The 20,322-nt window shown below is 41.1% G+C and overlaps 1 protein-coding gene across 6 annotated transcripts in view; it reads left to right on the top strand.

The window, feature by feature from the left end:
• CCDC148 (coiled-coil domain containing 148) overlaps positions 1 to 20,322 on the top strand; it is a 171,516-nt gene that overhangs the window by 95,259 nt on the left and 55,935 nt on the right. For all 6 annotated transcript variants that reach the window (XM_078847931.1, XM_073305533.1, XM_078847929.1 and 3 more), the window contains exons 9-10: positions 3,091 to 3,229; positions 5,845 to 6,051. In XM_078847931.1, the coding sequence (XP_078704057.1) occupies positions 3,091 to 3,229; positions 5,845 to 6,051 (346 nt within the window). The remainder of the gene's footprint in view (positions 1 to 3,090; positions 3,230 to 5,844; positions 6,052 to 20,322) is intronic.

The following is a 20,322-nucleotide window of genomic DNA, read 5'->3' as shown; positions in this document are numbered from 1 at the left end:
TTGACTACCTCACAATATTAAAAATATGCCACATAATCTCGAGAAAGCCAAGCTGTCCATCTGTCTCCTTTAATCCTTTTTCTTATAGCAATATGGCTAATGGATGATTTCTTCTGTAATGAGTGGTGTTACAGTTTGGTTGTTTAAATAGGTGGGTCTTACAGCCTATGCTGAAAAGAGATCAGCACTCATTCAGCCTAATGTCTTGCACAGGTTTGTTTCATAATTTTGGACCTCTGACTGCACATACTTCCTCTGCCATTCTAATATTTATTCTCAGATGAAAGTTGGGCTGAAATGTTCTGGATGAGCATAGCAATTTTGTTAAGGAGAAGAAAGAGATGATTTGTGAGGTAACTGTTCCCCTTGCACTTAAATCAAGTCATAGTTCTTTGTGTTGGAGTGACAGTGAGTACATATCATCTTTAAAAATCACAGACTTACTCCTAAACCATTCAGTACAATAGTGTGCATAGTCACTGTTAACATGCAAGACATCTGATCTGGCTGCACATTCAGCCATGTGATCTGCAAAACTTCCATAAACAGTAACCAATCATCCCTATAAGTCTAATTTCTGTGAGACTGGGTAGTGGGAGGCAAATTGCTTAGCATCTTGTTAAGATCAAGGCCCCTTCAGCTGCCTGGGTTCAGCTGTAATCAGTGTTCAAGTCCTTTTAAAAAAAAAAAGTGCCAGAATGTACTTCCAGTTAGTACTGGAACACCATTCTGGCTCCCAAAAGAGTTTGAATTGTGTTCCAGTATGACTCAAGCCACAAATTGCATACAGGCATAAAGAGATTAATGGTGACTAAACAGTTGGTGTGCTGAGACTTCTATCAATACTTATTTTTTTTATCATTTGTATTACTGTAGTATCCAGAGGCCCTAGTCATGGACCGGAACACCAATGTGCCAGGCACTGTACAAACACAGAACAAAAAACCAGTCCCTACAAGGCATTCATGTTCCACATGTTTTCTACTGAGTCACATTGGTGCCCCTACTCAACAAAAGGGGGAAAACTTTATATGAGTGATGATGAGAGTTTGAGTCATAATAGGCTTATGCTGTATTTTGCACATATTAATCCAGAGTTTGGATAAGCCACACACCTTTTTGGCAATTCACACCTTTGTATCTGCATAATTACTTTCATGTGTCACCTCTCTTTTTCTCCCCTTCTTTCTTTTTTTATTTAAATTAGAATCTGTCTGCTAGTTTCACACCATATGTTCATTTCATACTCAGTTAAATTTTGCCTACTGGGACTAGATATGAACTCAGGCATTCTTAACTGCCTCGGAAATCAAGTAATAAACATGTATGGCCCTTTAAAAAAAACTGTATTCTTCTTCACCAGTGGAAATTTCCTGAGCCACCTCGACTTAGTGAATGAAAATAAAATATTTTTACAACACTCATTGTAGAGGAAATAACAGCCAGAAGTGACGTTTTTGAACCAATTATATTTCACTTCGGATCTTTTACACAATGTCATTTCTTGAGTACTTTCACATATGTTAGCACTGTATCTTGTCTCTCTCTCAATCTTATTTTCTTTCTCTCTGTAATGGCTTTTTAGGGCCTGAAGGGACCCCTTTGGGTCAGCACTATCCTATTCCAGGAACGATACCTGTGGAATAGAAAAACATCCTTACTGAGAGGCTTCAGGGAAGCAGTTTAGGGTTTGGGAAAATCAATACAACTATCACTGTTTCTGGGGATGAGGCCAGAGTTCCAGGAACAAGATAGGGTTTCCTCCTGGCTAGGTTTTCCCAAGATCAGCCCTTTTCTGAGAGAGCTGTCCTGAGAAATCTGTCCAGATTTATGGGCTCAGGATCATCCTAGATGTCTTGTGGGGTTTTTGCACCTCAGAGGTGGCAACCCTAAAGCAAGGAGGGCTGGAATTCCCATCTCTTCGTAGTGGTAAGCTGGTCCTTTTATGGTTCTAGCCAGCGTCTTGCTCTTTCATGCGGCCAAGTGAACACAGCCGGCTGGAAATTATGGTCTTCAGGGCAGCCAGAAATGTAGTTCAGGGTTCTGGTGAAGCCTGTTGAGGAATGGCTCCAGATACACAGGAACCACCTTCCCAGCAGATAGGGAGAGACATGGGAGAAAATAGGAGTGCTGACTGCTCTCCTCAAAGTTTTGGCAAACTACCCTCTGCTGTCTTTATTTTACTTTATGTAACTGTTTCTTCTTTATAGCCTTAAGGTTGGGGAGGGACTGAACTCATTAAAGAAGGACTAGGACGAAGTCCAGGACAAAAAAAAAAATGTGGTTTTGTTATTTTCTCTTTTCCCCAAGAACAATTCACAAGCATTGATTTATTTTGTCGTGTTTGTCCTAGCACACACCTTTTCCATTTTTTCTATAAGTCTAGTCATACCTGACCTGTGTATGGGCAACATTTTTGTATCCTCTGTGCACCTGTACAGGGGCTAAGCATAATCTGACCTTGAATGCAGACTTAATTACTATGTCATCCTATTTTAAAAGGTTGTACATTTCTGTGTCTCTCTGAGTCTCTGTACCTTGGTCATGCCATTTTGGCCAATGAAGTTTATAAAATCAATTTAAGTGTGGCCTTAAGCCATACTCGGATACTATAAGATCATCTCATTGGTGCACAGATACGATGTTAAAGAATGCTATGAAAGAACCTAGATAGATATGAGCTCCTTCCTTCTTTACCCCATATTTTCCATCTCTTGTAAAATATTATATTATTGTAATTACTTTAGGAAAAACAATATAGTTCTATTCTCTTTTACTATAAAGCCAAGTTAGGAAAAAAACAGTTCACTTTTATAAAGACATGATAAACAGCCATGTTTAGAAATGCCATTTACTGTAATTAAGACAATTTATATATCTGTTCCCTGACCCTGCAATGAGTTTCATGAAGGAAGACCCTAGTATCAATGCAGAACTCCTTTGATGTTAACAGGACTCCACTCAGGTGCAGGAGTATGCTCACTCAGAGCCCATTGCGGGGACAGGCCTTAGAGAAAGAAATCAAATGCAAATTTTATGATTTTCATATCTAATTCGTTTAAAATTTATGTTGGATTTGATTGCTTACAGGAACTTTGGCTGGAGTGAAGAAGATCACTGGGTTTATCAGACTGTTATAAATCAGTATCCAAGTGACCTTCAGAGCAGAAGAACTCTGTACTTGGATATGCTACAGAGACATCTGCCTCACAAATCTAGGCATGATCTGGTCAGTGCCACTTCATATGCTAGAAAGTTCCCTTTTCAAAAAATTGATTAAAAATAGTACTAGACTAATACACTTTATTACCAAAGCTTAGGAGAAAAAAATTATATTTTGAAATTAATCCACTTATAGTGGTTAAAAGAAAGGTTTTGTGTTTATAAATACAGTCAAGACTGAGTATCCCAGTTCATGCTGAGTTTGCTCAGTTACCTGTAAGAGAATTCTGAAAATTTATCACCTCTCCAAAACAAGGCCTGTGGCACTTTTCTAATTGCATCTGCTCTTCTGGACAACCCAACAACAACAATTCAGCTTGCTAGGATAGTTTGTACTTATAAGTGTTGATGTGCACACCATACTATCCTTGCACTCTGCCTCCCTATTCTCTTCTCATGAGCAGACATAGTATTGTTACACTCTGGGACCAATCATTTAACTATTCCAAAGCATACAGTTGAGGGGAAAAGGGGGGAAGGTTTTCGCGAACTGTTAAAAAGAGTATATTTTAGCAAAAGAGATGTACCAAAAATGCCTTCAGTAAGCGTAATGCCTTACAAAATGGATTGCTGGCGGGGGGTTGCGCTCTATAGTAGTTTATGGAATCCATAAATCTTTTCAGGGCAGAATGAAAAAATGTGCAAAAGGGAGCATCTTTTTTTCTCTGCATGCTCTTTTGCAACAAAAAGGGATGATGATCAATCCCTCTAGGATAATTTATTGTGAATTTCAATACTTCTCCTGCTCCCAGGAACTGAGCTGGAAGATACAATGAGAGAGCATGGGCCTCGTGTCACATACATGAAAATAAAATGTGCAGGTCTAATTTTAGGCCTTGAAAGGGTCCATTTTTAAAAATCCAAAACTATTATTCTCTTAACCAACTGTATTTCAGCATTCTAAATATAGAAATGTTACAACAGTGCTAAAACTAATTCTTAAAATAGTTACATAATATTAGCATAACTAAACTGGGTTTGTTTAATTCTGCATTAGTGATTGGCAGCATATTTTAGAAGCTTGTATATTTGTTTCTTTTTTGAATGTTTGGCAGGTGTGAAATTAGCATATATTAGGCTTTATGAAACACAGGTAAAATGCTAACAGTTGGATATTAGACAAAAGTGTTTTAAAAATTAAAGTGCTTCATAGTGGGAAAGTCTTTGAATAATGAACTAAAATCTGATGGGTTTTAACATATGGGATATTTCAGATACATATATATTTTTAAAAAGTTTGTTGAATGTTTTCCTTTTTCCTCCTAAGAGTTGTTGCCTGTTTTGGTACTTCATCGGCTTTAAGATGGGCATGCTTGTCAAATATTGTGTCATTTTGTGGATAAATGCAAGGGGCAATTGTAGCATTATTGTTTACATGATAGTGTCTAGAAATCCTGACCGAGATCTGGGGCCCTGTTGTGCTAGTAATGAAACATAAACGGTGTAAGAGACAGTCCCTGTCCCGAAAATGATAAAATCTGAGCATCTGACTCTGTTCATCTTCCTCACACCGTCATGCCTTATTATGATAGTAGTCCTGTTGATTTCAATGGATTTTTGTGGAGTAAGGCCCTGATCCTGTTCTCACGGAAGCCTCAAGCCTTGAATAGATGAGGCAAATGAAGAGTGGGTGAGGGGAAGTAATAGTACAGCTCCTGGACTCTTTGAGGAGATTAAAGATTCATCTCCCCTTTTTTTGACATACATTGTTGGAAGAACCAAAATTTATTCCTAGTATTTTATGGATTGGGTTAAAACACGTTGAAGCTAATGGTTGTAACAGTTGCCCTTCCTTTGGGATAAATGTAAGAATGAGTTAAGCTCCTTTAAAAAACAGACAGCTGAAACAGCAGCTTCCGCCCAAAACAAAGGCACATATGGGCAAAGGGGTTTTGCTACTATTGTTTGTGAAGATGTGTGTGTCTGTGAAAGATGGGCATAAAGACCAGAGAAGCAGAGCCAGAGAAGGAGGGGAAAGCCAAGGATACAGCCTGAACAAGTGCTGGGAGCATAGCCCTGAGGAAAGCCTAAAGAGAGACCTTTTGGCTGAATGCTCACAGTTCCAAGCCTTTTTCAGCAGCAAAGAAACTATCTCCTATTTGTCTGATTCCTTCTGTGTCCAGAGAAACAGGACTTTGTACATTTTTGTAAATAAATGGGATTGCATCAAAGTGACCTGGCTCCATCATCAATTTCTCCTCCTAACCAAAACAATCGACAGGACCCTTAATTTTGAACAACTGCCGGGGTCAAAAAGGGGTAACAGTAGATTTCACATTAGGAGAAATAGTGAGGCAAATTAAATTCTCTTTTATGCTACATTATTGCAACTCTATTGACGTCAGTGGAGCTATGGTACCATAAAGGAGCACAGAAATTTGTCACTAAGGGTCTGATTTTGTAAGGTGTTTAGTATTTCCTGTGAAGTCAACTCAAATCCTGCTGAAGTTAGGAAAATTTGAGGGTGCTGAGCACCTCAGAGAAGACTCTCAGCACCTACATTTTCATTTCCATGGAAATATTGTTAATTTACTTTAAATTTACAAGTCATTAAAATTAATGTTCAGAATTATTTATTCTTTTATCTATGGTTTTAAATCTTTTTGAAATTTTACTTTTTAGGTTGCTCATGAAAAGGCTTGGGACCAGCATCATTTTGCTAGGAATCAACGTAGAGCTTTGATTCTAAACTGGGCTCAGGCTAGAAAAGCCTTTTTACTGAAAGCAGTAATGACTATTGCTGAAGCCTGTGCTGCTCATGAGACAGAAGTGATGTTGGCTAATAATAGAAGAAAGCAACAGGAAATCTGTGCTGATCTGAAAGGAAAGGTAAGCTCAATTAAAAGACCACACATAAATATATTGGTAGTTGTATCCTGGTGGATTCAAAATTAACTCAAGCAAAAATCTTGCATAACCAATAGTATTAAGATAAAAAATCCTAATGGAGACTGGTTGTCATATTCTTAAAAAGAAAAGGAGTACTTGTGGCACCTTAGAGACTAACCAATTTATTTGAGCATAAGCTTTCGTGAGCTACAGCTCACTTCATTGGAAAGCTAATGCTCAAATAAATTGGTTAGTCGCTAAGGTGCCACAAGTACTCCTTTTCTTTTTGCGAATACAGACTAACACGGCTGTTACTCTGAAACCTGTCGTATTCTTGTTTTTACTAGTCTGATTTAATCCTTCTGGGCAGCCCTTTATTACAATAAAAATACCTGTACGTGGGTGAAGAAGACTGTGATCTTTTGGCAGAGATCTGTACGTTTTTATCCCTCTATTCTCTTGTGCAACTTGAACAGCAAATGACTTTGAGGTTTCAGGTTTAAGAGTAGCAGCTGTGTTAGTCTGTATTCGCAAAAAGAAAAAGAGTACTTGTGGCAATTTGTTAGTCTCTAAGGTGCCACAAGTACTCCTTTTCTTTTTTTGAGGTTACACTGTTTTATACCAGAGCTCCTGTTTGGCTTCTTTGGAGCTCATGCATGCTTGAATAGCTTTACAAAGATATTTTCTTATGCTAATAGAGATTATTTAAAAATACATGCTGAGCACCTTAGCTAGTATAAATCAGTGCAGCTCATTGAAGTAAATGGTGCTATGCTAATTTATACCAGCTATGGATCTGGCCTATCAAGAATAGGCATATATGAATAATAACCTCGACATGAGAAAAGGTGAAAGTTTTCATTCCAGAACTTCACCTTCCTTTCCTAAGTGCCCTTTTTCCACTGGTGCTGGACTTCATTATTATAACTCTCTAAAGCTGTATCTACACTCGCAATGTGAGTGGTTTAATAAGATCGAGAGAAGGCGAGATAAAGTGATTTGACATAAGAGGCTAAAAGTGGGGACAACTGGAACCAGGTTGAGAACAAATGGGTTAGGGTTAGAGGGAAAATCTGGAATAACATCAGTGCAGTGAGAAACAACACTCATTGGACTAAGCACCCCACAGACAGGTGAGGCCATTCAGGAAGCTCTTGCCCTTGGACCCACCACACTGCTTTTACATGTTAAGGGCAGCTCTACTCGGATGGATGGACACAGAGAAGAAAATAGAGAATTGGGGAAGGCCAAAAGTAGAAAAGGAAACAAAATAAAAATTTAACACATGTGCTAAGCATCGCTTTGCTTGTATGATCACCTGCCTTCCCCTGCTTTTTCTTTTCTACTTAGTGTGAATAATAAATAATGGAAGAAAGTAGAACTGGACAAAAAATAGAAAACATTTTTGTGAAAAATTTCATCAGCAGTTTATGAACTTTTTTTGTTGATTAGAAACTATTAGTTCAAAAATGTTTGGTTTTGAAAGTTTGTTTTCCTTTTCTGCCCTTTTATCTTCCCCTTCCTCCCCCCACCCCATTTTGCCACTCGATGGCTGAAGGTGGGGAAGCTTGGAAAGGAGGGGGGCAGGAAAGGAAAAGATCAAAGTGTTTGTTTTTCTATTTGTCAAAAAGAAGAATTCCAGTTTTGAAAAAGGCTGATGAAAATTGATATTTTCATGAAAAAAAATCAAGTAACTCTAGAAAAAAGGGGCCCAAAAGGGCCAAATAAAGGAGAGTTAGGATGAACAGATGGACAAAGAAAAGCAACAAACATGGAAAATAAGATCTGTGCCAAGCATCGTCCTGATCTCCTTGCTTGTATTTTGTATCCCTCTTACAATTCTTCATTGAATTTTTGGTTTTTAGGACTGTATACTCTTGGGGGAAGGGATCAAGTTTTCCATCATGACAGTACAGTGCCTAGCACATTTTTGGGCAGTATTGTAATACTAGTCATAAATAAAAGAAATAAATTGAGTATTCACTACTCTGTGATTCATACTTATCAGTTTGCGAGTGTAGATGCAGCCTTTAGCATGTCACGTTTGTTGTATTTTTATCATTTTAGGTTAAAATGGTAAAGTATAAATGTGATCATACCGATTTTGATGGGCTTCACACATTCTGTGGGTGGGGGAAAAATGGGGCTCCATTCTAAGGGAAGAAGAATGGTCTCAAAAGGTTAAACTGTGAGATTGTGAGCCAAGACACTAGGATTCTGTTCTGGGTCTGCCACAGGCTTCATTTGTCACCGGGGCAAGCCACACAACATCTCTGTGCATTAATTGCCTCTTCTGTAAAGTGGGGATGATGCTTCCCTACCTCACATGGGGGTTATGAGACTTAACTCATAAGCAGAGCTGGGTGAATAATATAACATTTTTCAGAATTTTTGGCAAATTGAAAAAGTATGTTGGTGAATCAAATGAACATTTTGTTTCCAAGCATCTCTACAGAGCTAGATTCACAAAGGAAGAGGAAAATGATATCTGCGCGTCTCCTCTAGAACCTTTAGCCCAGTGCTTAGGGGACACTCACCTTGGACGTGGGAGACCTAAAGTTGAATCTCTGCTCTTGGACAGGGATTTGAAGCCCGATCTATCCCTTCCAAGTGAGTACCCTAACCACAAGGCCCAGTGTATTTTATTCAAAGTGAAATAGCTTCAACAGGAGAGACGCACCCCAGAATAGCCAACAGCACAGTAGTTAGGGCACTTAGCTGGAAAGGAGGAGACAAGGTTTTAATGGCTCCAGAGTGGAGATTCAAACCTATGTCTCCCACAGCCTATTCTTACCACTGTGCTAAAGATTGTGAAGGGGAAGTGTCAACTCCACTGATTTGCGAGTGGTGATTAAATTCCCTTGTGAATCTAGCCCAGAAAATGTTTTGGATCAAAGCTTTTGGGCAAATTTGTACCAAATTCGCAAACAGTTGGTCGACCTAAACTGCAGTTTTTTGTCAAACTATTTGTCCAAAAACTTTCACCCAGCTCTACTCATAAGTTCTTGCAGATAGTTTTGAGACTTCAGATGACTTTTAGAAATGTTATGTAAAACAGTGTATTATTGATGGTAAACATAACTACCACCAATTCTTAAAATTAGTGCTAGTCTGTTTCTGAAGAGCAATATAATGAATTTCAGTTTCCTCTTTTGTTTTCTTATGAGAATTCACATCTTCTAGAATGTGGAAAAGTTGATGCCATGGCTTGCTTGTCCCTATCAGAGGGCTTCTAGTAATGGTTCACAAATATTCTGGAAGGCGTAAATGTGTTAACAGAATACTAGAGATGGTAACACTTCTTTTTCTGTAGAGAGTAGGATGGGAAGGAAGGATCTGAAAACAAAGAAAAGGAAAGTGATACCATGTTGATGTATAATGGGGAAAGTCTCACATTTCTGAGAATGAAAGATCGATAAAAGGCATGTTAAAAGTTGTTTGAACTGGGCTCTGATTTTTCCAGTTACTCAGAAATTAACATTTGAAAGCATGCTGCATTATTCTCACTCTTCTAATGTTATCTCTCTTGAACTCTTACTGGTTAGCAAGTACTTGTCAGTTGCTTTTGGTTCTATCCAAAAGGTATTATAAAACAAGAAACCTTAAATTGGATCAAATTTTTCAGTTACTCTGGATTTACAGGAGTATAACTGAGAGCAGAATTTGGTTCTTTAAATGAACCTATTTTTCTATGTTAGCTTGGTGCACCTTATGGCCCAGATCCTCTGTTTTGCTGAACTTTTGTTTGGCACAGCAGTGGGTCTGGATGCGTGGTTATTAGGGAATTAGGGTTATTAGTTATGTCTCCAAGACTAGTGGATCAGCTTAGTGCCCTGGCTTTGGGTAACACAGCCTGGGCCTGTCCTAACATATTCCAGACAGCAACTGTCCATAGGGGGACCATTTGCCAGCTGAGTATTGCTAAAGTACAGAACTCTGGCCACACTCCTTTCTGTACCTCACACCCTTCCCAAGCAGTGGCCAAATGGAGGAAGTGATGCACAAGCCAAGTGCTCTGTCTCTGCACTAGCTGAGAGCTCCCCTATGTTGCAGGAATTCTCAGCTAGTCAGATCTGGCACCTTTCCAACTGTGATGAGGTCCCCAGGGTGCAACCTGGACTGTGGGACTTCTGAGCCCTCCAAATGCACCAGCCTGGGTTGCCGCTCACACTATAATGATGATGTCAACCTACAAACCTCTGACAGGCACTGCACTTACACAGACATCCACCGGCAGGGACACACCCAACTGAGTTACATGAATGATTTTCCAGCCACTCATGAACCATCAATAGCAAGGCTCCAACCAGTTCCCCCCCAGCTCCAACCTTACACCCCAGGCTGTCCCCTGTTACACTGTTCAAGGCTGCCTTGGACAGTGCACATTCATTAAAGTAGTTCACCCCTGCCAGAGTGTCAAGTGGACACATACTCACCTTTGTAAACTAAGCTGAGATTTCCCAAGCACTTCAACCAAAACACACTGTTTTAAGTAAAATATAAAACAGATTTATTAACTACAGAAAGACAGACTTTAAGTGATTATAAGTGGTAGGCATAAAGGTCAGAGATAGTTCCCTTAAGAAAAAAAAAAGTAAACATGCTTTCTAAATTCTAAATGTCTAATCTAAGCAAGAGTTGAATCATACAGCTTTTCTCATCCTGACAGATGGTACAAGCAGGTTACAGTTCTTTAATACACAGGCTGGGACTATTTTCCAGCCTGGGACCATCTTTTCCCAGTTTAAAGTCTTTGTCCTCCAGATGTTCTTCCAGGTGTTGAATTGGAGGGGGAGAGAGGCCAAGTGATGATGTCATTTCCCCTCTTATATTTTCTTCCAGCAAGCTGGAGAGATCTTTCCTGTAACATGGGGATCCTGCAGTCCCCGTTGATCAAGCTGTCTCTACTGCATACGTGCTCTCTCTGAGAAGTCTCTGGGATGGCATTGGGAGAATAGATTCCCTTTAATGGGCCATCAGCACATGTCTGGCTGGTCCTTTGTTGCAGCTGAAGGATTGGCTGTGTGCGTCAGTAACACATATAACAATCTACAGGTGAAGAAATGCAAAGACTTATCACCCCCATTTGCAGACAGGAAATCTGGAGCATAGAAAAGCCAAATGACTTGTCTAGGAGTTATTAGCTGTAGGTTTGTGGGTTAAGCCTGGGCCTGGGAATCTGAAGGCTTAAATGTAAGACCTAGGAGTTGTATGTATATACTCTGTGAACTTAAGCAAGCCAGTTAATCCATTTCACTTACTCTTTCTGGTGCTTGTTTAAAAGATTTTTTTTCCCTTCCTCTAGGTGAGAAGTTTTATGTTTGTCCATATTTGTAGTGCAGGTCCAGCAAGCCAATGGGCAAAGTTAAGGATTTGAATCATGTATACAAGGCTAGGGTAAGGACATATTTTACAAAATGATAATACCCTAAGTCTGATTCCAATCTATATCAGAGATAGGCCAGAAGGGACTATTGTGTTAATCTAGTCTGACCTTCTGAATAATACAGGCCATAGCACTTCCCCGCAATAATTTATTTTGAACTAGAGCATGTCTTCTAGAACATCCAATCTTTAACAGCCAGTGATAGAGAATCCATCATGATCCTTGGTCAGTTGTTCTTCAAGTGATTGCACATGTGCATTCCGCTCAGTGTCTGTGCACCCCAGACGTAGCTGGAGTGGAATGCACATGCACGTGGAAACTTTTTCTCTCAGCTGTACCCATTGGGCAACTCACCCTCCTCCTGCTGCTGCACACCACTGCATGCAGCTGAAGGGCAGAGACACTTCTAGCCCCCTTTCACTCTTCCTTACCACTCACAATGGTCATTGGAACTCTGTTAATACCAGAAGAGTTGTCTCTGATTGGGTATAACAGTATGTATTGTAGTTAGTCTAGTGATTTTAGTATAGTTTGTAAGTTTTTGGACTTTTTTTCCCCATTTTGAGGCCTTTCTGCTTATGGTACCAAGATAAACCCTGCTCACCATGTTTCAAGCTGTGTGCTTCTTGCTCAAGACCTCTGCCATTGAACCTCACAATATCTCCCTGAAGTGCTTGGGTGAAGCCCATGTAAGAGACTGGTACTAGAGTTGCTAGTACTAGTTGAAGGCTAGGCTGAAATTTCTGCTGGTGGAGGGCCTGCTCAAGCCACCATAAGAGCCACCCCAGGCTGACTGCTGCCAAGTGCTGCAGCTTCACTGAGAAGCACACCTCCAGCTTTAGCGGAATCCCAGCACCACTCTCCATTGCCCATACTGAGGAAGGAATAAGACATCTTCTCCTGGTAGAGGCCTCTTTGGGTCTCTACCCCCTAAATCTGATAAGAAGTGCAAAAAGGAGAAGAATAGGGTGCACCTGAAACCAAAGTGCTCCTCCACCAAATCCATGCCTAAGGCTTTAGCGCAGCCAAGTCCACCATTGAGCCTAGTGCCAGAAGCAGCACAGTCATCTTCTTTGGCACCACAACAGGATGCCATCTCAGTGCCAACTACCCTGGAGCTGTTTGTGGCAGCAAGAAATCTGCTTTGCCTCTTGGTGCCCGTGTCTCCATCATTACAAGAGTTGGCTCCCTCTGCACCATTTCCCCATCCACTACCAGCAGTTGCCTGCTTCCCACTCAAGTGGCCACTCAGTACCATCCTAAGGGAAGCCTGCAATGCCCCACCCATCAGCACATTCTTGGCACCGGTTCCTGGTCCTGACTGGATTAGCCCCTCTATGATCAGAGGAAGGGAAGTCTTCATTGTTACATTGTGAGGCGGGATCTTACATCTCGTAAGTCTGAAGCAGGACATGCCAGTATTCTCACAGATCCTGTCTTTCAGTCTACCTCTCAACCCCTCAATGGAAACTGCTATGAGAATGTGGGCTGACTAGTGGTGTCCGGCCTTATATCAGTGGCTGTTTTGGAACCCTTGAGCTTTCCCCCCAGTTTCCAAGTATTTCCCTCATTGTGCTTACTCAGTGCCCTGATCTAGAAGGGCAATGTCTGCACACCAGGTGGCACCATCTCCAAAGTCTGGTACCAGGCATCAAGAAGAGGTCCCAGAGGCAGAACAGCAGCCAGTAGAAGAAATTCTACCCCTTCCCCTCTTGGCTTCCTCGCCAGATGAAGTTGCTTTATCCAGAATCTCACCTGATGATTTTAAAGTGTATCAGGAGTTGTTAGAGAGAGGCTGCAGACTTCAGCATAGAGGTTGAGGAGGTCAGGGAGTCCTCACCTAGCCTGGTTGACATCTTATCTGTGGGTACCTCCAGAGTGGCTCTGCCAATTATTGGGGCAATACTAGAGCCTGTAAAGGCTCTATGGCAGATTCATTGCCTCCCACCTTTAAAAGGGCAGAAAGAAAATACTATGAACCCTCCTGAGGTTGAGGACCTTTATAGTTACCCACCAGTGGGCTGATTAGTTATGATAGCACCTAATGAGAGCGTGCATGTGACAGGGGCACTAGATTGTCACCCCCAAATCAAAACACAAAGAGGCTGGTCTTATTTGGCAGGAAGATTTGACAGGTGGGTGCAGCTGCATATTGCTAACTAACAGGCTCAGCTGGGGTTGTATGATTTATAGGGCTCCATGGAGAAGTTCAGAGAACTGCTTCTGGAGAAAACTAGGCAGGACTTCTCTTCCCCGGATAATGAAGGCAGACTAGTCGTGAGACCATCACTGCAGGCATGGCTGGACGCAGCAGACTCAGCAGCTAGAATTATGGCTTCTGCAGTTGCCATGAACAGCTCATCCTGGTTGCAGTCTTCTGGTCTTCCCTCTGAAGTCCAGAATACTATCCAGGACATGCTGTTTGAGGGTCCTTCTCTATTCTCAGACCAAATGAACAGAAAGCTCCATGGGCTCACTCTGTTTTCCTTAGAATCATGAAATCATCATTTCATGATCACTTTTACCCAAATTGCTTTCAACCTTCAGATCCTCAAGCAATTCTTCCCTGTCAGTCAGAATCAAATCTAAAATGGTTGACCTCCTGCTTACTTCCTCCACCCTGTGAAACAAACTGTCCCAGACATTCAAATAACTTATTGGACATTTCATTTTGCCATATTACTTTTCCCAACAGATATCTGGGTAGTTCAAGTCCCCCATTACCACCAGTCTTGAGTTTTGGATATTTGTCATTTTTTTTCCCCAAGAAATGCCTCATCCACCACCTCTACTAATTTGGTAGTCTGCAGTAGACCCCCATCATGATCGCTGTCAAAGCTGAATCCCCACTCTGGCACTTTGAGTGCAGAAGGTGGGGGCCCGCAAGGATTTTAAAAATTAATACTTGCCACTCCAGGCTTGTATTACACTCCCAAGGTTACAGCTTTTCTCTGACTTTAGGCTTGGTAAACGCTGCCACCACCCAAATGCAAAAAACGCCCTTGAACCCAGGAAGGAGCACTTGGGAATTCCTCCCTGTGAGGTACCCTCAAGCCCTTTCACCCCCCCTTTGGGGAAGAACTGAGAAAGGAAACAAAGGAAATTAGCTGTTGCCACCAGTTAATCAAACATGCACAAACTTCTTAGGACACCAAAAATCCAATCCTGTCCTTAAAAAAGGTACATTTTATTAAAAACAAAATGGAAGAAAATACATCTGGAACTTAGGCTTTTGCTAGATTTTAAAAGAGTAATTCCAAAAATTAAGCATCCAAAATAGCTTTCTTGGGGGTTCAGCTTAAAGGTTACAAGCAAACAAAAGCATCTGGAGTTAGCACAGAGGAGATCCACAAGCCAAAATAAAGAAATAAACCTGATTGAGTCTATCTAAACATTCCATGTCCCAATGATTCCTTCTAGGTATGGAAGATAATTTTGCATACATGGTTCAAACCTTACACAGCATTCCTGCTTATAGCATTGCTGCTCCGTGTTCCTGCAGCCCAGAGAAAACAGACAAAGGGAAAGTTTCTTTCCCAATTTTAAAAAGTTCTACCTTCCCATTGGCTCTTTTGGTCAGGTGCCCACTTCCGTTTCTTTACCTGGGGGAACTTTTAACCCTTTACAGGTAAAGCAAGCAGAGAACAGCTACCAAGAGGGATTTTACAGCTAACTGGCTGGTTGGGTGTTCATAAAAAGGGAGTTACCCCCTCCCCCACTTCATTTATCACAATGGCATTCTTGTCTTCTTCCTATCCCACTCGGACTTTCAGCTGGTCTACCTCTCACCTCCGTTTGGCTCTCAGAACAAGTGTTTATTTTCTTATGTATCATGCAAGATCTCTTTCCTCTTTTTCCTGCCTGTCCTTCCTGAATAAGCTATACCCACCAAGTCTTAGCGATGCCAATTAAGTAATTTAGCTTATGTATGAACTACTTCCATTTGTGTATAGGCATCCAAGATATTGAGCAGATTCATCTACTTTCCTTCTTGTTCTCCTGTTACCCTACTTGTAATTTGTTTCCCCTGCAAGATCTAGCCCTCTGTTAGATCTTTAATACTTACCTGAGGTCTTTTGTCATCTGCCCCTTTGACTAGTTTAAAACCCTCCTCACTAGGTTGGAGGATCAGTGTCCGAAGATGCTCTTACCTTTCTTGGTCAGGTGGACCCTATTTCTTCTAAGCAGTCTGCCTTCCTGGAAGAGCATCCCATGACTGAGAAAGCCAAAGCCCTCTAATAGACATCACTGTACAAGTTACTTAAATGTTTACATGCCAATCACTATTTTAGTTTCTCCTTTTACAAATATAAAAAATACAAACTTTTCCCAGGGTTTAATCTGGAAGTCAGATTGTTGTTGGTTTTTTGTAATTAAGATAGTTATTAGCAAAATACAAGCTAAGTTACCAAATGCTCATTTTGTTAACCCGATTCTCACATTGCAGGTTTCAGAAATTGTTTGTACCACATATAGACAGAAATTCTTTCCAATCAATCAGTTGTCCTGCTACTGATGACTTAGTTATGTCGTTAACGCCACACATGACTGTAAGCACGATGAATGTTACTTCACTGTTGGAGCTATCACCATCGCACACCTAACCCACTTATGGAAGCAGCAGGAAATAGGCCTCTGTAGCTGGTGGGGGATCTTGATGTAATGTGCTTCCCCTGCCCTGACACTCCTTGGCAGTGTCAGTGAGCCTGTGCTAGAACTTCAGGTGCTACATACAGGAGAAGCTCAGTGCTATCTTGGTTGTGGGTGATGGGTAGGTCTGGAAAGTGTTTTTAAAAGAGTCTGAGCGAAAGTACATTGAGATTAATTAACAAAGGCATAGTTCCTCAAAGGTATTTAGGGCCCTAACTCCTATTGATTTAAATGGAAATGAAGAACCTAAATACCTTTTAATCTGAGCCAAAATGAGACAAAAAGGATGGGTGAGAAAATATTAGTAAGTTAATTTTTTTAAGCATTTTGCTAAAATCTGAGTAGGCCCTTAAACTGTATCTGTTCCCTTCCTCCTTTGATTGAGCTGAACCACCATCTATTGTGGCTCAGAAAACTTAGGTAAAAGGAAAATGGGCAATATTACAGATTCAGCTACATAATTTCCTCACATTATTTGCCAAGTTTATATATGCTGAAGTGTGGTTTTATTCTGAAAATTGACTGTAAATTTTTATGGGGTTTTGTGACAGCTTTTAATGTACTTTTTCCTTAAAAACTGTAGACATGGTGAATCAGAATGCTTGTGCAGATAGAGAGTTTGGCACTTCAGGGAGAGAAAGTAGATTTTATATTCGAAGTTTCTTCCCAAAAAAAGCATATTTACCTAGAGCAGAACAGGGAGGGGATGCAGTTTACAGAAGTAATAAAGAATCAAAAGAACTCTTCATACAATTATAGAAGGACATATACAAGATTGTACTGTTTCAAGCAGTAGCAAACAATCAAATAATTGATAAATGGAGATACAGTTTAGGTATAGGTAGGTGCAAATATCTGAGACAGACAGCATATATAATGTTTAAGCATGCTAATAAAAACTTTGACATTCCGTGTACCAAGAACAAAAAAGTTCTTCTGTATAAAAACAGAACACTGACTGAAAAGGGAGGACGTACAAGGACAGGCCATGAAAGCTGACATACATTGATACATTGTCTTGAGCTAAGATGCGGTGACAAGCTTTCAGCTCCAAGGAACTGAGATGGGTCTCATATTCGATTGAGAGTTTTATAGCTACCAGACTATGACTGAGTTTCCTGACTGACTGTGAATATTCCCACACTGACTCTTTACATTCTGGGTCTAGACAAGATTAAATCTTTTTGTAAAGACAAAATTCTCCTCTATTGTTACAGTCCTGTGTTTAAATGCAACTATAATATCAACATAACCTGAAATTGAAAGGCAGCACATTCAAAACTGATGTAAGGAAATATTTTGTGTACAACACATGATTAATCAATGGAACTCCTGGCCACCAAATATCATAGCCAAGAGTTTAGCAGAATTCAAGGAAGGATTAGATGTTTATATGGATAGTGAAAACATCCAGTTATATGAATAGAATAAAACTACAAGTGATGTAAACCTTCATGCTTCAGGGCATAATTTCACTGCAAACCGTTGGGAGTTAGAATGAAGCTTCCCCTATGAACAGATTATTCCATAATTGTCTGTTTCCAAAGGTTATAATGTCTTTGAAGTTTCCAGTACTGATCACAGTCAGAGACAGGATACTGGACTAACTGGATCACTTGTCTGATTTGTTATGGCAACTTTTAGGTAAACTGAATTTGACTACAGGTGCTATCTGAAAGTCCCACAGGATGAAATAATCACTACCCTCCAGGGAGGCACAGACTTAAATGGCTTGCCCAAGGTCACATGAAGGAAATCTGTTTCAGAGCAGGGCATTGAATCTGGGTCTCCTAGGCTGTCACCCTAACAATTGAACTCTCTTTTCTCTCTAACTCCCATTGTCTGTAAAGGATGTTTGTACTGTACAGGTGAAACTAAGGACAGAATTTGGCCCTGAAACGGGAGTTAGTTTAACCATTCTATCGATGTTGCATGAGCTAGAATAGAATCCAGATCTATGGTGTATTGGCTCTCAGTGCTAAGACATAAAAAAAACAAACCCTTAAATTGTCACTAAAGTAAACAGATATTATGCTGAACAGCAGTCAGATCTTTGGAGTAAAAAGATGTGACTTTCACATAGCTACTTTTCTGAACATAACCACACTTCATCTTCTGACTATTTTAACATGCAAACTTCAGTTTGTAGCAATTAAAACAGTAAGAAGATCCCAGGTTGTCATATTAAAGACCCAAAACGTGTACGTATACTACTATAATATAGCTTGCTGTGTAGAAAATTGAATCAAATATTATGCTAATGTCACTGTAAACATACTGAAGCTTTGCTCAGAATAAAAATACTCTGATCTAAAAAAGTATCTAAAAACAAACTATTGATGCATTACTCTGAAATGAGCAATTTTCTTAAGCTATGAAAACAGAACTGAGAAGTTTTAAAGGAAAAGATATCCTGCAACACACTATTTTAAAAATAAATATTTAAAAACTGTTTACACTAGAGAAATTTGTTTAAAAAACAAAAAACCCATCATTGCTAAATTTGGTCAATCCCCCAATTATAGCAATGTTAAGATCCCTGGTGTAAATGCAGAGTTTCCAACTCTTGTCATTTTTATCATAAGTCTTCAAATATCAGTAGTTTAAGTTTCTCATGATCTCCCAATTTCTGGCATCAAACTTGTGAAACTTTGCCCTTCTTCAAGATGGACATGATTTCTCTACAGCCTTTGCATATGAAAGTGGTTGCCTCTAGTAAAAATGGCTGCTGACTCCCATTGTTTTCAATGAGACTGTACCCAGGCTACTCTTAGGAAAGATGAGAGGATATAGGAGGGAAACTACATGTATAAGTGAATGTGGCGAGCCATGAGAAAACTTAAAAGAACCAGAGGAAACAGAAGGGAGACTGAAGACATGAAAAAGGCTAGGGGATGTGTAACAGGGCCTCCTTGGTCCCACTTCTGTCTTGATCAACAAACTACGCAGAGACCCTTGTTCTGGTCCAACATCTTGTGCAGTTTATTTATAAAGGAGTCCTTCCTATCATTACTCCTGAGGGCATTCTGCATCAAAAAATTAAAAATTCTGCACACAATATTTTAAAATTCTGCAAGTGTTATTTGTCAATAAATAAATGCAGAGGCTCCAGCATGGCAGTGGGGAGCACAGGCCACTGGCTGCATGAAGGTGGGAGATCACCCTGCAGCCTCCCCATCCGGGGGACACAGACTTCACCCAACCCTGACACAGCACAAGGCCTGGACCTGGGTCTGCCCCAGAAACACCTTGGGGCCCTGCCCCTCTATGCCAGGTACACCAGGTGTGGGGCAGGCAGGATCCAAATGTGGAGGGGCTAAGTGTTGGGGGATCCAGGTGTGGGATGAAAGGATTCTGTATGGGACAATCTGGGTACAGGCAGCTCAGTGGGGTATCTGGGTGTGGGGGGATCCAGATGCACAGAGGATTGTTGGGGAGGTTCCAGGTGCAGGGGAAGGGGCTTCCAGGTGAAAGTGGTTGGGGCTCAGCAGAAGGGTCTTGGTGTGGGGGTTTGAGCAGAAGGGTCTGGGTGCTGGGGGAGTGGGGCTTGGTGGGGTGGAGGTCTGTGTGCAGCTAAGCGGGGGTCTGGATGTGGGGGCTCAGGGTGGTGGGGCTCATCAGAGTGGGGTTTGAGTGCAGGGAGCTCAGTGGGGGGTGGTCTGGGTGCAGGGCTGGGGGTCTGGAGACAGGGAATCTGGGTGTGAGGGGACTCTAGATGTAGGGGTTGAGGTTCAATGGGGTGGGGTTTGGGTATGGAGGGGCTTAGGGAGGTTCTGGATGTACGGTGTGAGGCTTGGCCGGGCTGTCTGGGTATGGGAGGTCTGGATGCACGGGAGTTGGGTGGATGGGCAGAATTCTCTTCTGCTGTGCCATTTGTGCTTGGCTAAACGGGATCATCCCAGGCAAAGGGTATGTTCGGATGGGCAGAATTCAGTTTCCATGCAGCCATGGTAAGGCAAAGGGTATGTGGGGTTGGCTTCTTACGCATAATATATGGGAATGGTTTCAAACTTCAGCACCATCCTTTCCCATAGCAAGCAATGGGTTGGGTTTCACATTTGAAAGGACGGGCTGTGGTTTTCGGGTGGATGTGCAGCACATACCCTCCCCCACCCCACCGCATGGCTATTCTCTGGGATGATCCCGTTTAGCCAAGCACAAACGGCCCAGCATGAACAAGGTCCTTCTACTGTTCCCTTACAAAAATTCCCCTATTTCAACCAGGTGACCATGAA

This window comes from Lepidochelys kempii, chromosome 11 (assembly GCF_965140285.1).
Source record: "Lepidochelys kempii isolate rLepKem1 chromosome 11, rLepKem1.hap1, whole genome shotgun sequence".
In the NCBI taxonomy this organism is placed as follows: domain Eukaryota; kingdom Metazoa; phylum Chordata; order Testudines; family Cheloniidae; genus Lepidochelys; species Lepidochelys kempii.
This window is presented reverse-complemented; position numbering and strand designations above follow the sequence as displayed.